Here is an 18,906-nt window from a genome sequence, read left to right on the forward strand (position 1 = left end):
AAAAACCTATTTAAACTTTAGTACATATTTTCTATATACAGATAGCAAAAAATGGTACTTGCCTAACATTAACAATAGAATAAGGATAAATAATACTGAGTAGTAATAATAGCAACTATGACAGGCCTTACGCTAAGCACTATACTTCCATTATTTTTCATTTTGATAACTTAAGGTAGAAGGTAGCATTATCCATTCCCATTTCATAAATAAACAATCTGAAAAGGCTTATTTTTATTGACTAATGCTGCTTAATGAAAAATCAGTATAATTAATACCTAATAAGGTAAATCTTATTTATTTATCTGCTTGTCTGTCTTGTGTCTTGTACTGTCACTTTGATCACTATTGAAAAGGACAACAACAACAACAAAAAATTCAGAAAGAAGGGTTCTAGTTCCAAGCCAGATACACCTATAATCCCAGTGGTACAAGATACCTTTAATATTCCTCTATGGTTTTCTATAGTCTGAAAATAATTTGTCTCAACTTAAAGGATTTCTTATCATAACTGTTGAACATAAACAAAAACCAATAATGCCTAACAAGGAAGTTGGAAAATCTAAAGGAACACCTCCTCCCACCAAAAAAAACAAAAACAAAAAAAAAAGAGTATTTGTTCAGTCTTCCTAATGTGGTATAAAACCAGTATTTGTTTAGTCTTCCTAATGTCATACAGACCCAGAATAGCTGGGAGTCTAGGAATTATGAAAACAATTTTTTTCCACCAGTACTAGGGATTCAACACAGGGGTATTCTACCACTGAACTTTATCCCTAGCCCTTTTTATTTTATTTTGAGACAGGGCCTCAAACTTGAAAACCTCCAGCCTCAACCTTCTGAATAACTGATATTACAGGCATGTGCCACCACACCCAGATGGAAATGAAATTTTAGAGGTTAAAAGTATTTTACTAAATACAAAGGAACAGTGGTTAAGTAACTTGTCCTGGTTCATATATCTGGCTTGGAACTAGAACCCTTCTTTCTGAATTTGTTGTTGTTCTTGTTGTCCTTATTTTTATGTTAGGAATATTTGCAGTTGGGTGTGATGGCCCATCCCAGCTACTCAGGAAACTGAGGCAGGAAGATCACAAGTTTGAGATCAGGCTTAGAAGTTTAGTGAGACCCTGTCTCAAAATAAAAATAGAAAGAACTGGTTATATAGCTCAGTAATTAAGGGTCCCTGGGCTCATTCCCCACTTGGGGGGTGGTGGGTAGAGAGAATGAATAGCTGGGAGAAGGGAGGGAGGAAGGGAATAAATTTGGAAATGAAGTGTATATATCTTAGAAATATCTGTCTTGGCCAGACATGGTGGCACTCACCTATAATCCCAGTGGCTTGGGAGGGTGAAACAGAAGGATCACAAGTTAAAGGCCAGCCTCAGCAACTTGGAGAGACCCTGCTCAAAATTTTAAAAAGGGTTGGGGATGGGGAGCTGGGGATGTAGCTCAGTGGTGAAGCACCTCTGGGTTAAATCTCTAGAGCCCCCAAAAAAGGAAATATCTGCCTTGGCATTTTCAAAGCCAGAAAGAGCCCAGTAGAAGAAACTAATCTTGACTCTAGAGCCCTAGAGTACTAGAAATCAGCTAATAACACTTGTTAAAAATCACCAGAATGATTGCTGTGTTCATTAGTACATACCTGTGGGCCCAGCTACTTGGGAGGCTGAGGCAGGAGAATCACTTGAGTCCAGGAATTTGGTGGGTTTTTTTGTTTGTTTTTGTTTTTGTAGATGGTTGCAATACCTTTATTTTATTTATTTTTATGTGGTGCTGAGGATCAAACCCAGTGCCTCACACGTGCTAGGCAAGTACTCTAATACTGAGCTATTATGACCCCAGTCCCCAGTCCAGGAGTTTGATGTCAGCCTACACAACATGCAAAGCCCCCAATTTGGGGGTGGGGGGGAACTACACACCAAAACATAAATTGACACTCAAATAAAAAATTATGTATTATAAATAAATAAAAACTATTTCAGTTCTATCTTATTATTTATCTGCTTGTCTGTCTTGTATCTTGTACCAGTTAATTTTTAATACCTTTAATATTCCTCTGTGGTTTTCTATAGTCTGAAAATAATTTGTCTCAACTTAAAGGATTTCTTATCATAACTGTTGAACATAAACAAAAACCAGTAAGTGACATATATTTTGAGGGGAGGCACTAGGGATTGAACTCAAGGATGCTCTATGTCCCTGGACCTTTTTTTTTTTTTAAGATAGTCTTACCAAGTTACTGAGGCTGGCCCAAACTTGCAATCCCAAGTAGCTGGGATGACAGGTGTGTGCCATGAAACTCTAAATAAGTGACCTTAAGAAAGCTTCTGAGCTGGGGGTGTAATTCAGTGACCAAGTGCTTGCCTAGCAAGGGTGAATCCCTGGGTTAGATACCCAGCACCACAGAAAAATAAAACAAGAAATGAAGAAAGCTTCTGTGTGAACTTCATCAACCATCTCATGATTATTTTTAATAGAGTCCAGAAGAAGTATTTATGGCAATCCGGAATCCTCTGGAATGGCACTGCAAGCAAATGGATCATTTTGTTGGACTTAATTTCAACTCTAACTTTAACTTTGCCTTGGTTGGACACCTCTTGAAAGGTAGAGAGATCTTATGTCAGAATGTTCGTTATGAATTGTTATCTAGAAGCCAAAAGTAATAAAGTGATAAAATAATTGATTACTTGAAATAAATTGAAATAGTTTAGCCCCTGTGGTTTACTTTAAATCCAAACTTTGTCTTATTGAGTTGTATTTTGTTCGTATTTATTCTAATAGAGCCTAATTTCCATATCAAGTATCAGATTTACTTAAAAAAGCAGAAGAGGAACAACCCACTTGGGATTCCTTCCTTGTGGGAGCTCCACTTTTTGTTTCAAAAATAAATTGTTACTTTGCTCTTTAAAAAAAAAAAAAAAAAAGGCGGGCTGGGGATGTGGCTCAGTTGGTAGAGTGTTTGCCTTGCAAGCACAAGGCCCTGGGTTCAATCCCCAGCACCGCAAAAAAAAAAAAAAAAAAAAAAAAAAAAAAAAGGCAAAAAGAGTTGATTTTGTAAAATACCTAAGTACTAGGGCTAGGGATATAGCAATCTCTAACCCCTTTAAAGAAAAAAGAAATTCTAAGTACTGAGCCTTTTAATAGGTAGGTTATTGGTAATAGTATTTACATATTTTGATTATCAGAACAAGACAGAGTGTAGATTAGTGTTATTTGGTTAATTTATATTAGAAAATGTTATTGTACAGATTTGATCACAGATTTTCTTCAACTTGTTTATAGCGTATTATAGATCAGTACCATTATTTTATACCACAGTCTCATTTCTCTGGTCCCATTCCCACCTCTCCAGATTTCTGTATTGTTTATAGCCAATGACCTCCAGCTGTTTCTCAGCTCTGTCTGAGCTGGCTTTATTCTTCATTGCTGACTTCACAGCTTGATAGTGGTGAATACTAATGTGATGCAGTAATGATCAGAGACTGTGGTTGTCAGGGACAGCATAGTGGTGAGTCAGGGTCAAGCTAGAACTGAGTTTCTAGTTTTGTATCAATTTAAATTAGGCATGAGGGGTCATAGAAGTCCCCCTAATTTTTACCTGATAGATATCTACTACTGGGAATGTATACATTTGATTTTACTTCCTTATGAAATTCCTGTGGAAAATAGTAACAGAATAAATTGACATCTTATTTGTTTTCACTTTTTTATAGGGTACAGGCATCCTTCACCTGCCATTGTTGCAAGAACAGTCAGAATTTTGCATACACTACTAACTCTGGTTAATAAACATAGAAATTGTGACAAATTTGAGGTGAATACGCAGAGTGTGGCTTACTTAGCAGGTAAAAATGAAAGTTTTGCCAAAACATTTTTCCTAATAAAATGTGAAATGTGTTCCTTTTGTCATCTTTGGTTCAGAACACTAGAGTGACTCCCTATTGTCCGTCATAAAATTTGAATGCCTCAGGCCCTCAAGAAACTCTCTGATTCTTCTTTATCTAAATTTCATAAACCTAATTTTTATATGGCTCCAAATAGATGGACTATTTTAAGCTAATCTACTTCCCATCTCTTCCAAGTGACTTTCTGCCTCTTCATAAATCATTCCTTATGCCATTTTATCTGAAATATCTACCCCATCCATACCATTCCATTAAACCTCCCCTATTTGCTCTTTTCTGATTTTTGTTTCTCTTCTTGGCAGCATTTAGCACTTACACAGTTCTTGAATATAGTTGTTTAGTGGCAAGTGCTGATTCTCAGTTTAGCAGACTCCATTTGTGGCAATGTTTTTGTTTGAACCATAGGACCCAGAGCCAAACATTTACCATCTCTTGAGTTTTTTTCCTCAGTGAACTTAAAAATACCTGCCCTGACTACTTTTTATTTGTTGACATCAAATTTAAGCCCTTGAAAAAAATAAGGTGCTTATTAAATCTCTTCATATATTTCATGTTTATGTAGTCTTCCAAAACAGATGAACAACATGTCTGTTATTAAGTGTTTATATCCCTGAACCTCACACACTCTAGGGCTCTTCAGTGCACCTTTTAACAGGTGTTACCCTTTTAGAAGGTTGTAAGAAATGTGTCCTTAAATGTTGCACCCCATTTGTGTACAAGGAATCAAAGTGCAGTCTGTAAAAATAAAAAAAGATTTTAATAAAAAAAAAAGGAAAAAGAAATGTATCCTGTTCTAGGTCACACTAGTGACTTATTAAATTTTTTAGTCTGCCTTCTCTTTCCTTTTTTAATCTGCCTTCTCTTTCCTTTTAGCTTTACTCACAGTGTCTGAAGAGGTTCGAAGTCGATGCAGCCTCAAACATAGAAAATCCCTTCTTCTTACTGATATTTCAATGGAAAATGTTCCCATGGATACATATCCCATTCATCATGGTGACCCTAGCTATAGGTAAGTGGACTTGCTCTTGCATAATTACATAATTATAATCAAGTTTCAATTTTCCAATGCCACTGGAAGCAAGCAGCAGAGTTATCTAGAAGATAACATGGGGGGAATCTAGAGATAGTCTTGGTAGTCAAAACTTATTCTATAAATGTGCAATATTTTATGAGTTTAGTAGAAGGAAAGTTACCATGAAAATCTCATTGTGCCAATGTTATCATTAGTTTGCCTTTTTTAAGCACAAACCAGTTGAATAACAGAAAGAGATGATATGAAATTATTAGGTTGCAGCAAAGGATCTTGGAAAAAACTGTATGAAACAGAAGCAACAGTTACATACTTCATGATAGAAACTAAACCACATAGATTTGTAAAAACATGCCTACCGACACATGAATTGTGTTTACTCTTATCACATTACAGTTATTAAAAAGCTTTCTTGGGGCTGGGGAGATAGCTCAGTGGTAGAGTGCTTGCGGTGCAAGCACAAGGTCCTGGGTTTGATCCCCAGCACCCAAAAAAAAAAAAAAAAAAAAAAGCTTTCTTAACCAGACCTGGTGGCACATGCCTGAAATCCCAGTAACTCAGGAGCCTGAGGCAGGAGAATTATGAGTTCAGAGCCAGCCTCAGCAACTTAGCAAGGCCTCCAAACAACTCAATGAGATTCTGTCTCTAAATAAAATATAAAAAAGGGCTGGTATGACGATCAAGTGGGGTTCATCCCTGGAATGCAAGGATGGTTCAACATCTGCAAATCAATAAACGTAATCCATCATGTCAATAGACTTAAGGATAAGAATCATTTGGTTATTTTGATTGATGCAGAAAAAGCGTTGGACAAAATACAACACCCCTTCATGCTCAAAACACTAGAAAAAATAGGGATAGTAGGAACATACCTGAACATTGTAAAGGCTATTTATGCTAAGACCATGGCCAACATCATTCTTAATGGAGAAAAACTGAAACCATTCCCTTTAAAAACGGGAACAAGACAGGGATGTCCTCTTTCACCACTTCTATTCAACATTGTCCTCGAAACTCTAGCCAGAGCAATTAGGCAGACCTAAAAAATTAAAGAGATACGAATAGGAAAAGAGAAACTTAAGCTGTCACTATTTTCGGATGACATGATTCTATATTTAGAGGATCCAAAAAACTCCTCCAGAAAACTTCTAGACCTCATCAATGAATTCAGCAAAATAGCAGGCTATAAAATCAGCACGCATAAATCTAAAGCATTTTTATACGCAAGCGACAAAACAGCTGAAAGGGAAATGAGGAAAACAACTCCATTTGCAATAGTCTCAAAAAAAATAAAATACTTGGTCATCAATCTAACCAAAGAGGTAAAAAGATCTCTACAATGAAAACTACAAAACATTGAAGAAAGAAATTAAGGAAGACCTTAGAAGATGGAAAGATCTCCCATGTTCTTGGATAGGCAGAATTAATATTGTCAAAATGGCCATACTACCAAAAGTGCTATACAGATTCAGTGCAATTCCAATTAAAATCCCAATAACGTACCTTACAGAAATAGAGCAAGCAATCATAAAATTCATCCGGAAGAATAAGAAACCCAGAATAGCTAAAACAATCCTTAGCAGGAAGAATGAAGTAGGGGATATCGCAATACCAGAACTTCAACTATACTACAAAGCAATAGTAACAAAAACAGCATGGTATTGGCACCAAAATAGACAGGTAGATCAATGGTACAGAATAGAGAACACGGACACAAACCCAAATAAATACAATTTTCTCATACTAGACAAAGGTGCCAAAAATATGCAATGGAGAAAAGATAATCTCTTCAACAAATGGTGCTGGGAAAACTGGAAATCCATATGCAACAGAATGAAACTAAACCCCTATCTCTCACCCTGCACAAAAATCAACTCACAATGGATCAAGGACCTCGAAATCAGACCAGAGACCTTGCATCTTATAGAAGAAAAAATAGGTCCAAATCTTCACCTTGTTGGCTTGGGATCAGACTTCCTTAACAGGACTCCCATAGAACAAGAAATAAAAGCAAGAATCAACAACTGGGATAGATTCAAACTAAATAGCTTTCTCTCAGCAAAGGAAACTATCAGCAATGCAAAGAGAGAGCCTACAGAGTGGGAGAATATCTTTGCCACTCATACTTCAGATAGAGCACTAATTTCTAGAATCTATAAAGAACTCAAAAAACTCTACACGAAGAATACAAATAACTCAATCAACAAGTGGGCTAAGGATATGAACAGACACTTCACAGAAGAAGATCTACAAGCAATCAACAAACATATGAAAAAATGTTCACCATCTTTAGTAATAAGAGAAATGCAAATCAAAACTACCCTAAGATTGCATCTCACCCCAATTAGAATGGCGATTATCAAGAATACAAGCAACAATAGGTGTTGGAGAGGATGTGGGGAAAAAGGTACACTCATACATTGCTGGTGGGGCTGCAAATTAGTGCAGCCACTCTGAAAAGCAGTGTGGAGATCCCTTAGAAAACTTGGAATGGACCCACCATTTGACCCAGCTATCCCACTCCTCGGCCTATACCCAGAGGACTTAAAATCAGCATACTACAGAGATACAGCCACATCAATGTTCATAGCTGCTCAATTCACAATAGCCAGACTGTGGAACCAACCTAGGTGTCCTTCAGTTGATGAATGAATAAAGAAACTGTGGTATAAATATACAATGGAATATTACTCAGCCATAAAGAATGATAAAATTATGGCATTTGCAGGCAAATGGATGAAATTGGAGAATATCATGCTAAGTGAGATAAGCCAATCTCAAAAATCCAAAAGGCGAATGATCTCACTGATAAACGGATGATGACACGTAATGGGGGGTGGGAGGGGGGCAAGAATGGAGGAAAGAGGGACTGTATAGAGGGAAAAGAGGGGTGGGAGGGGTGGGGGGGAGGAAAAAATAATGGAATGAATCAAACATCATTACTCTATGTAAATGTATGACTACGCAAATGGTATGCTGTTACTCCATGTACAAACAGAAACAACATGTATCCCACCTGTTTACAATAAAAATAAATTAAAATTTAAAAAAAAGTTGTACTGTAAAGCCCTTTAAAATGCAGTTTTAATATTGATTGCTGTCATTGGTAATAGAACAGCTGCTTGGAATGGGCAAAAATTGGTTGTATTTGTCACCATGTTAATTAATTCTTCCTGATTAAATCTCTTAGGACACTAAAGGAGACCCAACCATGGTCCTCTCCCAAAGGTTCTGAAGGGTACCTTGCAGCCACCTATCCAACTGCGGGCCAAACCAGTCCCCGAGCCAGGAAATCCATGAGTTTGGACATGGGGCAGCCTTCTCAGGCCAACACTAAGAAATTGCTTGGTTAGTTTATCTTAATTTTGTTCAAATTTTAAAACTAGTATTCTGGAAAATAATCAGAGGCTTTCACACTTGAAAATTATTTGAAACTATATTATCAGAATTTTCTGTTCCACTGTGGCAATGTTTTTTATGCCAGTTATGAGGGTTTGATAAGTAAGTTAAGCCATTGTCAGTTGAGATAGAGAAATTCAAATGAAACCTTGAAATATAAGTTTGTTTGTTTGTTTGTTTCCTGATTCTTGAAATACTGTGGCTCTTCTTGTGTTCTCCCATCCGTGGACGGCAGAATGGGAATAGGAGAGCCATTAGACACCTACAAGAAAAGAGGAGTCTTGGTGTTCTCAGGACCTTTCATGATGTTTCCCAAAATTGTCATTTAAAGCAGAATATACCAATATAAAAGTGTAAACCTATAATAATAATATTTGCCATGTTATCTTTGAAATGACAAAAAGTAAAATAATGTATAAGAAGATTCAATAGTATAAGAAGATTTTGCTCAGTTGTATCAACATTCATCTATGAAAAATACCTAAAATGCCCTAAGACCCTTTTCTGTTTCAGTAACTGAAAGTAAATTCCTGAAAGAGTCCACTGATTATACCTCACACCACAAAGGAAATGCAAAGCAGCTCTGTATTCCCTTGGAAATTTTCATTGTTACTAGAATATATTGGACTCTATTTTTGTTACCAACGTTGTGAATGGTTCAATGAATTTCAGTTATCCATAAAAACATATTTAAATATCTTGAGGTAGTATTGGGAAAATGTTGTGTTCATATGGAAATTAGTGAACAAACAAGAAAGTGCAACATAAATAACCTGCAAATAAACCATAAAAGAAATAGAAACTGTGAATAATAATCACTGTTACTAGTCACATAGGTGTCTGTTCCTTTCCTTTAACACTTGGCCATAAGTAATCTTCTAGGAGTTTTCTGGTTACTTTGTTTTGTAATTCTTGATTTTTGTGTCAAGGAAGTTTTTTTCCTCTCTTGATTTGAATGCCAAAATTAAGGCCCATAAGTTACTAATGAGACAAATGTGCAGTGGTTTGCATCTTAAATGCCCAGGTGAAAATATTTTAGATGGATCAGAAATGCCAAAGAAGCTGTAAATAAAAAAAACTAATCAGAGAAAATGAAGTATTGAATTCATTCAATGCACATTCTAGATGCAAAATAGATGGTCTGTGCCCTGGACAGGCTTGTAGTTTTGTGACTAAGATGTAGTCAGCTGATGATAATAGCATCTGCCAGGGACCATTACAGTGATATAATAGGGGAAACTGAGGACCTGGGGAAATTATGGAAAAGTTGCAGAATGGCAATAACATTTAAACCAGATCTTGAAAACTTAATATATGTTTGCCAGGTAGATGCAGGATACAAAAGGCATTTATTCAAGAGAGAGGAAGAATGGCATGACTAAAAGTTAGGAAAATAACAAATAGTGCATCTTGGCATCATGGGGAACGGTGTAGGAAATGAGAGTGGAGAAGAATCAGAACTTTATTGTGAAAGATTTTATGTGCCCTGTTCAGAGATTTGGCCTTAGCATGAATCAAGTAGAGATCTTTAAGTAGAGGAAGGACATGACCAATTTTATTTACTCTTTAGAAACCTTTCCTGGAAATAATATGGAGAAATAGGAAGAGATTTTGGCAAGGGGGCCATGTAGAATTTAAAAGAAGTTGATTTCATAGATGTTGAGAGAAGATTGGTGGTTACCAGAGGCTGGGGAGAGCAGTGGGGAGTGAGTGATGTGGGGAGGTTGATCAGTGGGTACTACATTATAGTGAGGTAGGATCAAGGGGTTCTGCAGGGCTGTTGCATAGAAGGCTGAGTATAGATAACAATTATGTACTATACGTTTCAAAAAGCTAGAAAAAGGATTTGGAATGTTTTCACCTTAAAAAAAAGACAAATATTTGAAAAGAGAGATGTTTACCCTAACTTAAACATTACATAATGTATGCACATATAAAACATCATAATATACCCATTAACATCTGCAATTTTTATGTTTTTATGTAAGTTAAAATTTATTGTTTTAAAAAGACCTGAACATATGCCCTCCATAAGAAATTTTAAATATAATGATGTAGATACATTAAAAGCAAGAGGATACACAGAATTTTTTTTAAACCTGAATTAATAGTGATTGCATTCATAAAAATCAGTACTAAAGTTTATAGTACATGATAAATTTAGGTTGATTGATATTATATTTTAGATTCCTTCGAGATATTTAGGAGTATATATTCAAAAGATAAATGAAAAGATGAATCTGGAGTTCAGGAAGAAAGAAGTAAATAAGTGGCACATTTAAAATTGATTAGCTCATAGATAATTGAGCTAGGGAGCAAAAGAAGATCTCCCAGAAAATGCAGAGATTAAAATAAAAAGGAAATGACAGAAAGGTAGGAAAACTAAATGCAAATATTGGTGTTCTGATCTCATCAGTAGAAGGCACTAACTGGACTCAGGAAAGCTCTGGGTCATTACCTGGATCCCTTACCTTGTGGCCTCAGGCTAATAATTTCCTCTGTTTTCATGAAATGAAGAGGCTGAATGAGATCCTTTTGGCCTTAATATTTATAACTGTTATGAATATTTGTTAGTATTAACACTTTAGGTTAATAGAGCATTGTATTTTTTAAGTGTTCAATGGTCAGATTTTGCTATTCGCTTCACTTCTGGCTTTTTAAAAAAGAATACTATCAGAAGTATGCCAGATTTTTTTGTAAAGCTGCTCCAAGAAACTCTTATAGGAGAAGTCTTTAAATGTAAAAAACAAGAATGTATGTTCCAAATAATCAAATTTCAATATTTTTACTTTAAATAAGAGAAGGGTATATAAATATTAGTGTCATATATGATTAGAGAAACTCAAAGCTAATTATTATGTAGTACCACTTGCGATTTTAAAACATCTCCTAGTGTATTATTCTTTAGTACTTTTAAGCATGCACTTTTTTTTTCAAAACTTGAAGAGTTAAAATGAAACTTTAATTTTCTGCTTTAATTTGGAAATTTTTATACATTAATGACTAATTCTTGTTACTAGTAGAATTTCTTAATTTGAAAAGGCTGTTCGGATATAATCTTTGCTACTGAACAGTAACTACCAAACAGTGCATACCCCTGTATTTGTTAACAGTAATTGTACTAGTTGGTGGAGGTTGGTTTACCTATAGTGTAGTTAATGTAATCTTAGTTTTATTAGGACCTGTCAGGTACCTCTATCCTGAAACATAAAGTTGTGCGGCCAAAATCCCTTGAGAAGATAGAGAATATAAGGACAGAAACTCAGCTCCAGGAATATGTTTGAGCTTTCTTTGGGGCCGTAAGTGAAAGCTTAAACACTTTATAGTCAAACATTTTCTTTTTAGTATATTCTTATTCTTAGACATCGTGGTTAATGAACTTCCATATTCTGTAACTTTTGTTTATAGGAACAAGGAAAAGTTTTGATCACTTGATATCAGACACAAAGGCTCCTAAAAGGCAAGAAATGGAATCAGGGATCACAACACCCCCCAAAATGAGGAGAGTAGCAGAAACTGATTATGAAATGGGTGAGAAACAAAGTTAATAATTGATCTAGATCATTGACAATAAGGTGGGAGAGTACAGTAAAGCCATATTTACTTTCCAACCATGTCTTTAAATCTTTAGGATTCAATATAGAAACATTTATTCTTTTTTGCAAGATAAGCTCTACAGTCCTTTAAATGAGTTATCCTAAAACCTGTGTAAAAACTAATCATATGTATGATACACAGTATTTTAAATAGCTAGCCAAACTTTTGTGTAGGTGAATAGTTATTCTATATGATGTTAATGTTAATATTTGAAGTATCTACTAAAGCTGTTGAACTTTAGAAGTGACCTGGAAATACATTAGGCAAAAACGGTTGTCTAGGTATTCTGTTAATAGAGCTAATTGTGTTAATCCATATCTTACTGCAGAAACTCAAAGGATTTCCTCATCACAACAGCACTCGCATTTGCGTAAAGTTTCAGTGTCTGAATCGAATGTTCTTTTGGATGAAGAGGTACTTACTGATCCGAAGATCCAAGCACTTCTTCTTACTGTTCTAGTAAGGATTTTTACTTTTCAAGGGTTTTCCCCCTCAAATTTTTATTCCAATCCCTTAAATATTAACAGCATGAAAGGATGATCATCATCTACTTCTCACCAAAACAGATAACAGTTCAGCCACAAAATAAAAATGTATATTTGCCTTTTTGCATCTTGGCAGGCTACATTGGTAAAATACACCACAGATGAATTTGATCAACGAATTCTTTATGAATACTTAGCAGAGGCCAGTGTTGTGTTCCCCAAAGTTTTTCCTGTTGTGTAAGTATTTCCTTTTGGGTTTTTTGTGGTACTGGGGATTGAATCCAGAGGTACTTTATGATTGAGCTACTTCCCTGGCCATTTTGAGTTAGGATCTCTCTAAGTTTCCAAGGCTGGTCTCAAAATTGAAGTCCTCCTGCGTTGACCTCCCAAGTTGTTGGAATTACAGGCAGTACCACCAGGCCTACCCAGCCTTCCTTTTATTTTTAGCTAACTTTTGTACTGGTATTTATGTCAGATGCTTTATAGATATGGCATAAAATGGGCATGATAAAGATAACTGTAACTGGACATGGTGGCATACTGTAATCTCAGTGACTGGAGAGGCTGAGACAGGAGGATTGCGAGTTTGAGACCAGCCTCAGCAATTTAGTGCGTCCCTAAGCAATATAATGAGATCCTGTCTCAAAATAAAAAACGTAAAGGACTGGGGATGCAGCCCAGTGGTAAAGCTCTCCTGGGTTCAGTCTCCCCACCCTGGGGAAAAAAAAAAAAAAAAACCACCAAGCATGAATAAATAGCCCAAAGAAACTTAGGGTATTCTATTCCTGATCTGGGCCTTCCATGTAGTATCAGTATTTCCTTAGTTTTGGTTAATCTTATTTTTAAGTTTCTGAATTTTATATAATTAGGTCTTAGTTCTTTTTATTAATGGAGTGTAGCTGGGGTTAGAAATAGTTTCTTCCTAAGATTCCATTGGATCATATTTTTCACTTTCTCCAAACTAATTTTGCTTTCCTTAATAATATTCAATTTGATTCTATATTTTTAAAGCACTAATTACTATTAAATTTAATTTTAACTCCCTGGGTACATATCAAAAGATGGCAAAAAGAGATGATTCTAAAGCATGCTAAGTGACAGACAGAAGCCAACCTTGTCTTGAAAAAAAACAGTCACCAAGTATATAGTTAGACATGATTATATGACACTTCTAGTTGTTTGCTTTTACATATTTTCCCTGATGACTTAAGACAAAAGACAAACCCAAAAGCAAACACAGAAATTCATTATAGAAAATTTGGGAAATATAGAGGAGTATCAGAAAGTTAAAAGTATTCATCTCAGCTGGGTGCAGTGGTGCAAGCGTGTAATCCCAGTGGCGCAGGAGACTGAGGCAGGAGAACTGAGAGTTCAGAGCCAGCCTCAGAACTTTATTGAGGTGCTAAGCAACTTAGTAAGACCTTGTCTTTAAATAAAATACAAAACAGGACTGGGGATGTGGCTCAGGGACTGAGTGTCCCTGAGTTCAATTCCACATACCCCCAAAAAAAAAAAAAAAAAAACTCCCTTCAATTTTGTCACATTGTTCTGAGGAATATATAAATGTTTTCATTTAATATTCATCTAAAATGTTTCTTTATTGACTTCTATTTTTTTTAGGCATAATTTGTTGGACTCTAAGATCAACACCTTATTGTCACTGTGCCAAGATCCAAATTTATTAAATCCAATCCATGGAATTGTGCAGAGTGTGGTGTACCATGAAGAATCCCCACCACAATACCAAACATCTTACCTTCAAAGTAAATAAATGTATCAGAAGGATAGTTGATGAACTTGATTATGTGTGTACTGTTGTAGAATGTACTGACTACAGAGTTCTTCATAAGGGATAGGCCCATACTTCTTCCCATATAAACCATTTTTTTACTTAATTATATGTTCAATATTGCTTGCTGATTTTATTAAAATATGGTTTTATACTAAGTCTTTTAAGTTTTAGTCAGCTTTGACATTCATTCTAAAATATTTTCAGTGTGTACATGCACAGGTTTTACCTGTCAGCTGTACAACTTATTTCTGTTACCATTAAAAGACATCTTACTTCTTGTAAGAGAAATATTTGATTTGTTGCAGGTTTTGGTTTTAATGGTTTATGGCGGTTTGCAGGACCCTTTTCAAAGGTAAGAAAATGTATTTTTCTCTTATTTTTGGCTAAACAACATTTTTATCCACATTAGTGTTCCTACTTTAAGAACACATAATATGCTGAGCACAGTGGCACAGTCCTGTAATCCCAACAACTCGAGAGACTGAGGCAGGAGGATCACAAGTTCAAGACCAGCCTCAGCAATTTAGTGAGACCCTCAGCAACTGAGAACTTGTCTCAAAATAAAATGTAAAAAGGGCTGGAGATGTGACTCAGTGATATAGCACACCTCTGGGTTAAATCCTTAACACAAAGGAAAAAAAAAAGGACACACAATACACAGAAAATCAAAGTAACAGCTCAAACATGGTGTTTTTATTTTTTTAATTCATTTATTTTTATTGGTGCATTATAATTATACATAGTAGTTGGATTCATTATGCCATATTCCTACATGCACATAACAATTAAACACAGCATTTTTAGAAAAGTTCTTTAGCATGAGATTTGTTTTCCTATCTTGTGACTAGCAAGGAGAAAATATTTTTACATTCACCTGTTGGATTAGATTCATTCTTCTTTATTCATTTTGTTCTTTGATTGGCATTACTTGTCATAGTGCTAATAAATCTGTTTGCTACTTAAATCTGTATTTAATTATTTTCTCTGTATATGGCCTCTCTCCAAATTGATGGAAGTTCCTTGAAGGCAGGACTTCTGTTTCTTTTCCCCACCATTCCTAGTGCAGGGTTCTATGTAGAGGGGTATTAATATGAGTTGTCTAAACCTTGTTTTTGCTTTAAAAATTGGGTATATAATTTATTTTGTCTAGCTATAACTGAATATCTCTTGACATGCACAGGTTTTCACTAAAAAAGTAGGCCTGAAGTCCCAGAAATAAGTGTATCCTACAGCACTTTTTGTAGTTGTATTGCCATAAGCCTCTGAGCTCTTTGCAGTGTCTAGTTAGTGGACTATAAATAGCAGGTGGGATGATTATGCTCTGCTCATTTTTCTCTGTTTTGGAAAATTGGCTCAACATCATTCCTGATGATTGTATTGTCTTAGTATTAAATTCAATCTGTGCATGGCTTTTAGAAATCACAGGTTCATCTGGAAGCTTTAAACATAAGCTAAATAAAATTCCCAATTGTAAGTCAGTCTATAAATATTACTCCATTCCCCCTTTTTTAATGATCTATAACAAACAAAGGAAGAAAAATAGTAAATTAAGCCCAAAACAAAAATTAACCTTTTTTGGCTTCAGAGGGAATATTTTTTTAAATGGAGCTAAAATAATTTCCTATTTTCCATTACAGCAAACACAAATCCCAGACTATGCTGAGCTTATTGTTAAGTTTCTTGATGCCTTGATTGACACGTACTTGCCTGGAATTGATGAAGAAACCAGTGAGGAGTCCCTCCTGACACCCACATCTCCTTACCCTCCTGCACTGCAGAGCCAGCTTAGTATCACTGCCAACCTTAACCTCTCTAATTCCATGACCTCACTTGCAACTTCCCAGCATTCCCCAGGTCAGTAAATGTGATCTTTATGTGACTTTAAGCATTAATATTAAGATACCAACATTAGGAATTCCCTTGTTATCAGATGATAGCAGATTTTGCTCCTTTTCCTCATGAGATTCACCTTATATTTCTTCTTCACCTTGTGCCTGAGCCGAATGTTGTTACCCTATAAAGCTTTCAACTTTCCAACAAATTGTATGTAAGGTAGTGAAATGTTCATAGTGTTCACATAGGTTTCCAGGGTTGGTAGGAGTTTTAGTTTGTGCAAGAACAGTCTGAGCTGCATTATCCTCTAAGTGAAAATAACTACAATACATTCCCCTAAGGATTTCTGTGTCTCTGATATAGCATACCGTATCAAAAAATATATATACAAAATTTAATAGTACCCCACTTCCCTTGCTGCAAGCAACAAACTAACAGTCTAGAAACTATCTGAATTTAAACAAACAACCAGACCAAAAAAAAAAGTCATCTTAAAAGAAAAATCCTAAATCAATAGTATAGTCCTCACTGTAAAGTCATTTTTAGATCCAAGTAGGTAAAGTATACCAATTTGACATGCAACTTGGAACTCAGTACACAGAGAAACAATAGCTGAGTGCAGTGGCATCTGACTTTAATCCCAGCTACTCAGGAGGATTGCAAATATGAGGCTCGCTTGAGCAATTTAGTGAGATACTGTTTCAAAAGTAAAATTTAAGTTCTGGGAATATAGCTCAGTGGTAGTGCACTTGCCTGGTATTTTTTAGGCCTGCGTTTAATCCTCAGTATCACAAAAAACAAACAAACCAAACCTAATACCTCCAGTGAGATTGAGATAAAACAAAACAGCAGAAATGGCAAACCCGCAGAACTCTGGGCTCCTTCACTGTCAGAGTAAACAGTTTCAAACAGCTCTGGTTGACCCCAGAGGTACTACATCACAGAACTGATTCTGTTGTAGGTGTTGTAATGATAGTGGGCAATGAAGGAAAATTGTTTTTGTTCTTTTTTTCTTTCTTTTGGGTCATGTTTTCAATTTTAAAAGATTTCCTTCTAAAATGGTTAAAATAAAAGAAGGATTTGAAAGACTCACTTATCTAGAATGAGTGAGGGACCTAGTATCCTAAGTACTGCCAAAAAAGAAAGAAAAAGATTTAAAAAGAAGGATTTGTTTTTAAAGTTCCCTTTTCTGAAATGGTCACCTGCAAAGCACCTCATTCTGTAAGGAAAAGAAAGTCCTTTTAGGTAGTTTATATAGTTCTTTCAAGTATTAGTATGGATTTTAGATTTTTTTTCCCTAAAATTCAAATAATAACACTGGGCATGGAGGCACATGCCTGTAATTCCAGCTACTTGGGAAACTGAAACAGGAGGATCATAAGTTCCAGGCCAGCTTGAGCAATTTAGTGAGACCCTGTCTCCAAATAAAAAGGGCTGGGAATGTAGCTCAGTTGTAGAGCACTTACCCAGCGTGCATGAGGCCCTGGGTACAATCCCCAGTACTGCCACAAAATAAAACAAATAAATATATATCTTATATATATACCTTAAACTGTTCTGTTATGTTCAAGGTTCATAAAAAGACTGTCTAGTTTATAATCCCAGTATTGCCTTAACATTTCAACTTACATGATAGTTTCGAAGGTTATGAAGAATTTGGCAAGTTTAATACCCCATTTGTATTATACACCATTTTGTCAAAATAATTATATTCAACTTTTTTTTATAAATATATTTTATTTATTTTTTATGTGGAGCTGAGAATCGAACCCAGTGCCTCACATGTGCTCAGCAAGTACTCTACCACTGAGCCACAACCCCAGCTCTTATATTCAACTATTAAGCTTTGTCTTAGTATTTATTTATCAGTAATCATGCAGGTAATTCTCCCCCCCCCCCCCCACAAATAAGAGAAGTCTGCCCAGCTTTCTTTTCCATGTAACCAAGGTCATTTTCCCCTATCGTTTATTCTCCAGTATATTGATTGTTACTTCAAGCGTAGTCTCAGACCAGTAGCATCAGGAGCTTTAGGGAGCTTATTAGAAATACAAATGCTAGAGTCCCATTCCAGACCTACTGTTGCACAAGAAATTCCGAGAGTAGGGCCCAGCTAGTAACTGTTTTAATAAACACCCCTGGTGATTCTTATATATACTGAGTTTGAGACTCAGTATGTGGGATCTGCCTGTGGTCCTGCTCTGTTTTCATCATTTCAACTCTTCAGGTCAGGAAATTTACTTTCTTACAGATACTACAGTCACTGAATACTTCTTTCTCCACCCCTTCCCCTTCCCCACATTCACATAAATTCTTAGCATTTTGGAACTGGAGAACTATATGGGTAATTTAGTTCTAGGCTAACAATGTGTGTGATGAGGAAACTGAGCTTTAGAAACCCTGGGTTAATTGCTTTATCACACAGCTTTTTTCTAGAACCAAGATTGTACTCTTTCTTTTGCCTTCTCTGTTTGTCATCTTTCCTTTCTCTTCCCTTCCCCTTCTTTGTCTCCTTCATTTGTTTGTATATTTCTGTTTCATTGCTTCTTCTGCCTCAACCTAAAATCAATCTTTTCTTCTGTGGAGCTCCCTATTTTCTGGATTATTTTGTTGTTTATAATTATCAACCACTAAAGTTGATCACGATTAGAGAAAATTCTCATGAGTTGGGGTATATGACTTACCTAGCTTGCATGAGGCCCTGAGTTCAATCCCCAGAACTGGGGTGGTGGGTGGGGAGATAGATTATATATTTCTCTTATTTTTAAAGTTTAGTTAGTGTGACCAAACTTGTGTGTCTTTGGCTGCAAAAATGGTGTTAAACCTGTTAAAAAAAAAAAAAAAAGTCAAAATGATTATTTTTTC

General features: G+C 35.7%; 1 protein-coding gene and 1 non-coding gene across 7 annotated transcripts in view; both read left to right on the top strand.

The window, feature by feature from the left end:
• The window catches only part of Nf1 (neurofibromin 1), a 249,968-nt gene that overhangs the window by 215,355 nt on the left and 15,707 nt on the right, over positions 1-18,906 (top strand). For 4 of the 6 annotated variants that reach the window (XM_047544269.1, XM_047544272.1, XM_047544270.1 and 1 more), the window contains 10 exons: positions 2,481-2,607; positions 3,717-3,848; positions 4,782-4,917; positions 8,129-8,286; positions 11,746-11,868; positions 12,263-12,393; positions 12,556-12,656; positions 14,040-14,182; positions 14,517-14,563; positions 15,849-16,065. In XM_047544269.1, the coding sequence (XP_047400225.1) occupies positions 2,481-2,607; positions 3,717-3,848; positions 4,782-4,917; positions 8,129-8,286; positions 11,746-11,868; positions 12,263-12,393; positions 12,556-12,656; positions 14,040-14,182; positions 14,517-14,563; positions 15,849-16,065 (1,315 nt within the window). The remainder of the gene's footprint in view (positions 1-2,480; positions 2,608-3,716; positions 3,849-4,781; positions 4,918-8,128; positions 8,287-11,745; positions 11,869-12,262; positions 12,394-12,555; positions 12,657-14,039; positions 14,183-14,516; positions 14,564-15,848; positions 16,066-18,906) is intronic. The other 2 variants (XM_047544273.1, XM_047544271.1) reach the window with 2 other exon arrangements.
• On the top strand, positions 2,935-3,008 carry Trnaa-ugc (transfer RNA alanine (anticodon UGC)). The gene has a single exon. It is a non-coding gene; the product is annotated as a tRNA-Ala (tRNA).

This window comes from Sciurus carolinensis, chromosome 3 (assembly GCF_902686445.1).
Source record: "Sciurus carolinensis chromosome 3, mSciCar1.2, whole genome shotgun sequence".
Classification (NCBI taxonomy): Eukaryota; Metazoa; Chordata; class Mammalia; order Rodentia; family Sciuridae; genus Sciurus; species Sciurus carolinensis.